Here is a 9,377-nt window from a genome sequence, read left to right on the forward strand (position 1 = left end):
CTGAATTGACTATCTGAGCATTTCTGCCCAATTTTAGAATCCTTCAGGAACATTACACTGCAGATATCATCCTTATATACCAGGGCATCTGAAGGACCTCAAATTTTAATTTTAAACTATGACAGGATTAAAAACTTGTGAGACCATGTACTCATATAAGGTTTTGATGTTACACCTGAAATATCATAATTTGAGCAGGCTGAAAGCTCATGAAATCCTAGGTGATTTTTATATTAATGGATAAAATTCACCTAGGATTTCATGAGATTTCAGTATTGTAGGGGCCACCTACAATACTTTTATAAACCACCAGTTATCCACAGACTGTAGGATGGGAATGATTGCTAAAGAAGAATTCAGCTGTATCATACAATGTTTCATCTACTTACCCTTTCTTGAAATGCACCTAGGTTTTATGTTAATATATCTTGTAAAATAATATAAATTGAGGATTAAAGTTATTCACATATATACATACTCAATGAACAAAAAAAAAAATCAAAGGAATTATTCCCTTACTACAATTACTTCTTTCTACCAACATCTCAAAAAGGTGTTATCTGCAAAACAAAGCTGGAAGCCAAACATAGCTATAATTAAATAATTACTTCAAAAACATAAACATAGATTGGTGAAGGGGAAGTCTCAGTTATCAAAAGCATAACTGCCATATTTCCCAGAAGTGATTCTTGTTAACAGTCTTCGCTGAGCAGAAAAAAGGGCTTTACTGTATAAGCCTTCACCTGTGGTATTTCACTTTCATAGATGATGCTCGGAAAAACTGCTTTTCTTCTTCTCTTTTGTTTCACTACCGTTTTTCAAAATTTTCAACTTGTTCCAATTGGGGATTTGAGAGCAATTTAGGACAGATGCCTTTTAGAACAAAGTAAGATTCAGAAAATAGACAATGAACTACAGACTGGATGAATCTAAAGACTGTTGACAGATCAGTGTTGCTATTCAAAAACTCCACAATGAAAATTTTACTGACTCAGTGGTGACTGAGCAAAACCTGGTCTAACCTTAGACATTTAAAAAAAAATCAGACAGGACAAACCAACAAAATTAAGGGAACTGAAATTCTCCCAAGTCATTTCCCATGAGTCTTGCTCAGCATTTCCTGGCACAAGGGGAAAAAAATAAAGAGAAGGAATCTGAAAAACTGAGATCAGCAAACTTAGTAGTCCAAAGGGAAAGCACAATTTAAAAACAACAAAATTGGCTGGTTTTAATATAATAACAGAATTGGAAGGGAACTTGGGAGGTCATTAGTCCAACCTCCTCTCCAAAGCAGCAAACTCTATTCGATTTCAGACAAATAATTGTCCAAACTCTTCTTTAAAACCTCCTGTTTGTTTGAGCACCCAAAATTGCTGGAGGCAAGCTGTAACTGTCAGGAAATTTCTCCTTAATTCTAGTTTGCTTCTCTCTTTGATTAGTTTCCTTCCATTTTAGAAGCAGAGAAATTCAGAGCTGCTTCCAATGAGATTGATCAGGAAACACATTTCTTCTTTTGTAAACCTAAAATATGCCAGTCAAGCTTTGGCATAAAAACGACAAATGTATTCTAAGGTGCCTAATCTGGAAAAACCAGTCATGTGAAAATAACGTCTGTCAAATAGTGGACAGGCCCATTCACACTCCTCCTATATCATCAACATAATCCTTGTACCTCCCAAAACACAAAAATATACTTCTTTGCATGAGCAACACAACCAGGAATGGAACTGTGCTTCCCATAACTTCTGAACAAGAAGCTTCCAATAACTGTTCATCTCTCAATGTTGTTCTATCAATAAGAGACTTGAAAACAAGCACTGCCTGGTTCTTTTACCAAACAAGGCACTTGCGACCACTAACTTTGCTCCAAAATTACCAGTAGACTTTCTCCTTCCCACCAAAGGTAGCCTACCTTCAACCACATCTGTCCGAGGGTTGGTTATCTTGTCAGAAGTAGGCTCGGCTGCTTCAGTGGCCAAAGAAGTGGTTGCTCGGGAAAAATCACTGGCACCCTCACTGCGACTTGTTTCAGGCACACTTTCTCTGGAACTGAAGCGGACGCAGGAGCTTGAGCGGGAGCTGAGGTCTGGGCTAGTGTCAGAGAGGCCTGGGATATCATCTATTTTAGTGGGGGTAACCATAAACCGGACAGAAGCCATCTTGGCAAAAAAGATGGCACAGAGAACCGGGGGGAAAAAAACCCTCTTCCTTGATCAGTTTAACCTAAAGTCACCTCAAGTCGTAAGAGGAAGACCATTCAGAAAAATAGAGATGCCAACAATGTTACCCAATACTCTCTCACGAGGAAGATTCATGTCTACTATGGATTCACAAACACTCAAAACAGTGAAGTATTTTGACATCAATGCTTATTGGGTATATTTTTAGAAGTACAGTCTAAAATTGAATGAAGGCAATATTCCATGATTAATGTTTCACAGATAATTACGTTGAAGATTCCCATGCATCAGGCAAATATGTCACAGTTTTCTGTTCTTAAGGATAGCCTGTCAAGTGGTCAACTTTTGCAACCTGATGAGAAAAGTCCACGGGGGAAGCCAGATTCACTTTAAAAAGAAAAATAATGTTTGCAATTTTTAACTGTCAAAGAACCACACTGCAAAAATTCCAGCTATACCTTATATCTGGGAAAGCAGCAATATAGAACCTGTTAAAAATATATCCAAAAGCAAAGATCTGCAAGGTATGCCAAAATGCTAGAAAGTCTATAATGAATGTAAGATTATAATCCACTTGTTTTCCATGGTAAATGCCAGGGAAAAAAAATATTTTTCTTTGCAAACGTCCCTTAGGACTCTGGTGCAAAAAAAGACAAGAGAAAGAGTGTGACAGAGGTCTCTTTTTTCCAACTGAAGAGGAGAAATGTCAGATTCCAGTGCAAGAACTTAAAGAAGAGGAGGCAAAGTTATCTCTTAAGGTGCAACATCAAGAATTCCTCAAACTTCCAGTTGTTTTTGAAGATTTTGGTAGAAGGATAACCGTTAGATGGGACTAATGCAAGGAAATTATCAGTCCTCCTCAAACTGTAGGATTCTGGAAAAAAAAAGAGTGAATATGTATATATCAAACAGTCGATTATACAAAACTGTACGGAGATATTGAATCCTCTGTAAAATCTCACAAACCCAAAGTTCCCCTACAGAGTCCTTGACTTACAACAGTTCATTTAATGACCATTCAAAGCTACATTGACACTGAAAAAATGACTTATGACCATTTTTCACACTTACAACCATTGCAGCATCCTCATGGTCACATGATCAAGATTCAGGCGGCAAATTGACTGATATTTACGATGGTTGCAGTGTCACGTGGTCAACTTTTGCAACCTGACGAGAAAAGTCCACAGGGAAGGCAGATTCATTTAACAACCATGTTACTCGCTTCATAACTGCAGCGATTCACTTAACAACCACAGCAAGCAAGGTGGCAAAGTTCACTTAACAAAATGTTTCACTGCGCGACAGAAATTTAGGGCTCAGTTGTGGTCGTTAAGTTGAGGACTACCCGTACTTGGTGCTGTGTTATGCCAAGAGGGAGAAAAGACCGTTTCATAACTATTATTGTAGGAGAGTTCACCAAAAGGCTGGAAACACACATTTTCAGGTCTCTGACCCACAGAATGACAGCAACACTCTTAGGAGCATAGAATAGAATTCTTTATTGGCCAAGTGTGATTGGACACACAAGGAATTTGTCTTTGGTGCATATGCTCTGGTACGTAAAAAGACAATATACATTTGTCAAGAATCCCAAGGTACAACACTTAATGATAGTCATAAGGTACCATTAAGCAATCAGGAAACAATATCAATATAATTCGTAAAGATACAAGCAACAAAGTTACAGTCATGCAGTCATAAGGGGGAGGAGATGGGTGATAGGAATGATGTGAAGACAATAGTAATGCAGCCTTAGTGAATAGTTTGACCGTGGTGAGGGAATTATTTGTTTAGCAGAGTGTTCAGGGGGGAAAAACTGTCCTTGTGTCTAGTTGTCTTGGTGTGCAGTGCTCTATAGTGTCATTTGGAGGGTAGCAGTTGAAACAATTTATGTCCAGGATGTGAGGGGTCTGTAAATATCTGCCCTCTTTTTGACTCCTGCTGTGTACAGGTCCTTAATGGAAGGAAGGTTGGTAGCAACTGTTTTTTTCTGCAGTTCTGATTATCTAATTAAAAGATGCTGAGGCGCCCAAGGAGCATTGAGGCAAAGCAAGTGAGAAAGACCATCACAAGGCACCCCAGACTCCCCTCCACAGATGACATGAGGGGACCCTAAAGGCTGAGGACCCACAGACCAATACAAAGGGAGCAGACTGAGGCTGCAGCCTTCAAGCCCCCCCACCCCGCCGTCCAAATCCTGGGTGGTGGTGGTGGTCTGGCTTCCTCACACCTCAACGTTACACCCACTCACATCTATCCTCAACCTCAAGGGAAAGAGCCCGCAAGAAACTCTGGAGGTGGGAGTGTATGGAAGGGAACGAACGTGGAAAGAGATACAGGTGGGAAGGCGACGCTGCGCGTGCGCCACCCTCGCGCTATTTTCCTCTACCACTACCACCCCTTCCCTTTCCTCCCGCTCGAGCTCCTAACGTCCTTTGATGCGGAGCCCCCCCCCCTCTCTCTCTCTTCAGACACACGCACACACACACACACCGCGGGAGAGAGCGGCCGTTGCTTGTTTACCTGCGGCGCGCGCGGCAGAGCGGCTGCCTCCCCAACGTTCCAAAATTAGGGTCTCGCACGCGCGCACGCGTCCTCAGACCTTCGCGCGGCTTGTTTTGGCCGGCTTGGCTTGACCGGCCGGCGCGCGCAGCCCACAGCGGCAGCCTCTGCCTCCCGCTCGCACGCACGCCCGCACGCTGGTCCTTGCCGCTATCTCAGCTGCTGGGAAAGGAGAGGGAGGAGGGAGAGCGGGCTCTCTTTAAGTGTCCTCATCCTCTCCTGTTTCCATCGCTATCAACCTCCCCCCCCTCCTCCGCCTCCTCGGTCGCCGCTTTTTTTTTGGGCCGCGCAAGCGCAGAAAGAAATAGCGGTTATTGTTACTGGGCTTTTTTTTTAATTTTCAGAGAAGCGCGCGAAGACGAGGGAGATGGGAGGGTGAGGTTTGGGGACCCTTTGGAGAACGGGGAGCAATGGGGGGGGGAGAAGGGGAGACTACAAACGCGCGAGGGTTGCTGGAGGATGTAGTTTCATTAGCATGAGGGGGGGGGGAGCTCCTCACCGCCAAGATTATGCCGCTGAAAGAAAATTATAGCGAGAGGAGGTGACTAAGTGAGATTTGGGGAAAATTGGAAGAGGAATTTATGACAGGCTGCAATTAACTTGAGAGCAACCTCTTTTGGTGGGCCCAGCCGCCTCCCACCCCCCATCCCACCCCTCAAATAGCCAGATACATGATTCACAACTTCATTGTATGGCTTCTAATGCAGCCTAAGCAAAGTCTTGGCCAATAATGGCTTTTTGGGGGATGCTAAGCTTCCTCAGACCTGATTCCTCCTTGTAGGAAGAGTATTGCAAAATCTCAGAGCTAAAGACTTAAATTGGGAATGGATTTGGAGAGGAATCCTCAGAATGCAGCAATGGCACCTGCATTATTACCTATAAATCCCTAGGAACAGAGCTCACCTCAAGATTAGTCTATGGCAGTGTTTCTCAATGTTGGCAACTTTAAGATGGGGGGGGGCTTCAACAAATAGAAGTCATCCCCCCCCATCTTAAAAGTGCTAAAACATTATTCAAAGGCTGCAGACACATAACAGTGTGCAAAGAAGCAATTCATTATATGCAATGATATTGCAGAAAAATGCAGTGCAGTCATTGGAGCAATGCATTATTAAGATGCATTAACTCCGGGGCAGTCGTGCCCTTCAAGCAAATATGTTATAATATCACAGCCCTTAGGCCTTTAGAAGAGTTTGCCAGATTTGGCCACAAGGTGACTTGGGGCATGTGTCCCATAGGGGCCGATTAATCTGGGAAGCCTGCAAGCAATACTAAGAGACCAACAGTTCTTTTCCATGCTTGGGTCTGAGTCACTGATGATTAGGGCACATGAGCTATTCTAAATATATACCTCCCAAAATTAGTGGTCATGGAAGGCCTAATGTTAGCCTAATTCCTTTCTAAAGCCATCAAAATTGTTGGCATCACAATGGAAGCCTCTGCTGTATCATTTTTCAGTCTATCAAAGAAGCCCTTCCTTTTCACCCATCCCAAATAATCCCACCATTAACTTCGGTTTTGTCTACTTTCCCCTTCTCCTGGAGAGGAAAACCATATTTAACTTCATTAAATTAAATTAAATGAATAAATCAGAGTTGGATTTGCTTCCCAACACTATAGGGGGGAAGCAACTGACTGACCTGTCTCCCCTCAGCTTTTTCTAGTTCTTGACTAAAATTATTGGATCCTCTTGGTGGTAGAATGATGCAAAAGCAATGCTGAATACATTTGGAAAGGATTCAATGTAGAGTTTCTGAATCATCTCAGCATAGGCCAGCCTGAGTCATAGTCCATCTTATATGATAAATGGGCAGGTTAAGTTGAATAAATTGTTTTCTCCATGAAGCTTAAGGGAGTTTGCTATTCTGCTCTTTACCCCTATATTATACTGAGATACTAGTTTGAAACAGTCTTAAGATTAGTCCTGCATGCTAACCAGTTGCAACACATTGTCCCCCCTGCAAGTGCTAAGCAGCCAAAGGATGTTGGGGGAATGAAAGTGATATGACTTCTTTTCATATCTGTAGAAAACCTCCTGTTTAAGGTTTCACACCCCAAAGCTATCCAACCACACTTTGGTTCTGCGTTGTAGGAAGTTAAAACCCACCCTCTGCTAGAAAACTGAAATATCCTGGGAAATATTAAGAAGGCAGAATATTATATTTCCCTGGATGTGAAAAGGAAGAAACATGATTTTAAAGACAGAGTAGCTCCCTGCAGCTTCCGGCAACACCCCCCCCCCCCACTCCTTTTGCCAATGACCCATTAAAGCCTGAGCTGGTCTACGTTACATAATAAAGGTAGGATTAGCCTTCTACAGAAACTCACCACATGGCATCTCGAAACTCAATCAAACTTGGACTCAAAGCACAGCCTAGATGTTGCCCCTGCATGGCCCCATGGGAGTCTGACAACCAATCAGAATACATTTATTACACAGGAACAGGAAACAGAGAGGTGGGGCCGAACAGAGTATAAAAACCCAGCAAGCCCTTTCTTCTTTAGCCAACATTTGAAGCATGTGACACCCCACCGCTTTTCTGTTCAGGACCTCAAGCCATGTGATCCTGTCCATCATTAAACCATCTTTCCAAGCAGCCTCCATGTTTCCAGTTTCTTTTTCCCCACTTGGAACTGAACCCAGAAGAACATTTCTTCCAACAGCGTAACATCCAATTCTGGCCCGCCGCCCCAAATATACTTGCATGGATTCTCCCTGCTTGGGAGACAGAAATTGTTCCCCATTTTTTACACGCCCCTGGTCAGCAAAAAACAAGCCACATCAGACTGAATAGCGTGGAAGAAAATCAGCTGGTCGCTGATTCAGCCTTGCTTAACTCACAGGAGCTTCTCTGCTCAAACTCTAGCGGCGGCAGCCCTTCTTTTTATTGTCTGGCTTCCCCCCCCCCCTCCACTCCTAGTGCGGTTTCAGCAGCAGGATGTGAACACCCCAAGATATTTTAAATAGCGGCCTTTGGCTCAGATCAGCCCTTCCCCATCCCCAGTTTGAGGCAGGAAGTGAAAACTCAAGCAACACAAAGAACAAGACAGAATTCATAAGAAGCAACCCTCTTCAGTATTCTGCATCCATGTGATACTAGAAAACTGGCAGCAGAAAAAAAACCATCTGCTGGGAGTGTCTTGCATGATCGATCACCCTTTCTCCAAGAGCATTAAGATTTTCATGAATAGTGCTGCAAAGGATAGATAATATGTCCCAAGATGCACAATAAATGAAAGGTGAGGAGAGTAGCAATCTCTTAATAAGAATCAGGTGAGGCAATGATTCTTTGTTGGGTTCTCAGCTATGGCACAAGAAGTCTCTGTAACCCAATGAAATGCCCCAATCTGTTGAATAAGCAACCAGCAAAATTTAAATTGCTAAATAAACAAAAAAAACCACCCTATGTTAATGTGGTTGCTTTTGGCACTGGTAGGCCTGATTGAGAATGGAGACAATTTAGGCACTTTTCTGCTCACTTGCAAGAATATCTTCAAGGCATCCCAATTCTAGGGAAGCCATCTGCTCATCAAATTTATTCTATTTGGATTCATCTGGAAATTGCCCTACTTTATCTTAATTCTGTGGGGCGCAGTGGCTCAGTGGCTGAGACGCTGAGCTTGTCGATCAGAGAGGTCGGCAACTCAGCTGTTCGAATCCCTAGTGTTGCGTAATGGAGTGAGCTCCCATTACTTGTCCTAGCTTCTGCCAACCTAGCAGTTTGAAAGGATGTAAAAATGCAAGTAGAAAAATAAGAACCACCTTTGGTGAGAAGGTAACAGAGTTCCGGGCACTTTTGGCATTTAGTCATGCCGGCCACATGACCACGGAGACATCTTTGGACAATGCTGGCTCTTCGGCTTTGAAATGGAGATGAGCACCACCCCCTAGAGTCGGGAACGACTAGCACATATGTGTGAGGGGAACCTTTACCTTTATCTTAATTCTATACTTTGATTTTAATAAAGTGCTGATTTTTAGCCCTCTTTGTTGGCAACTTTTCAGAGAGTTGAAAAGCATTATGTACCCTTTAGCTTTCTCAATACGTTCATCAAATTTAGTTTCTCGTCCCCCGGATCACCTTTGTAGCTTTTGTGAAACTTGCTTCAATTCTTCTGAATCTTAAAAAGTAGTACCTAGTATTGAATTCAAGGTGTGGTTCCAACTAATGTAGAATGAATAGAAATTATTACTTATGATTTGGAAATTATATTTCCCTTGAAAGAGCCTAAAATATTTGCCTTCTTTGCATCACTATCCTGCTGACTCAGATTGTTTATGAACTGCTATTCTAAAGCCTTTTTCCTAAATGTTACTGCCAAACCCCATCCTATATGTATGCATTTGTTGTCTGTTTCCCCAGAAGGATGACTTTGCATTTGTCTGTTCAATTTCACTGTTATTTTCAAGCCATTCTTTTAAAAAAATTACAAGAACATTTTGGATTTTTTCCCCCCAGAGCATGTTATCCCATCCAATTTTGTAATATCAGTATATTTGATAAGATTTTTCCTGCACCCAAATTACTTTCAAAAAACGCTGACAAAAATTGAGCTAAAGAAGGCGGAACATTATGGTACCCAACTCAATATTTCCCTACAACTTCATGAGAAACTGTCAATGTGGCCATT

General features: G+C 42.3%; 1 protein-coding gene across 8 annotated transcripts in view; it reads right to left on the bottom strand.

Annotated features, from left to right (window-relative positions):
* Positions 1–7,189, bottom strand: part of SLC12A6 (solute carrier family 12 member 6) — a 59,508-nt gene extending 52,319 nt beyond the window's left edge. For 4 of the 8 annotated variants that reach the window (XM_081971740.1, XM_081971739.1, XM_081971738.1 and 1 more), the window contains exons 1-2: positions 7,074–7,189; positions 1,913–3,054 (exon numbers count right to left, since the gene is read on the bottom strand). In XM_081971740.1, the coding sequence (XP_081827866.1) occupies positions 1,913–2,159 (247 nt within the window). In that variant the 5' untranslated portion in view covers positions 2,160–3,054; positions 7,074–7,189. Of the gene's footprint in view, positions 1–1,912; positions 3,055–3,350; positions 3,393–4,706; positions 4,971–7,073 lie in introns of those variants that run through there. The other 4 variants (XM_081971736.1, XM_081971737.1, XM_081971743.1 and 1 more) reach the window with 4 other exon arrangements.
* Positions 7,190–9,377: the final 2,188 nt, after the last annotated feature.

The sequence above is a fragment of the Natrix helvetica genome (genome assembly GCF_964273705.1).
Source record: "Natrix helvetica genome assembly, chromosome: Z".
NCBI classification, from domain to species: Eukaryota; Metazoa; Chordata; class Lepidosauria; order Squamata; family Natricidae; genus Natrix; species Natrix helvetica.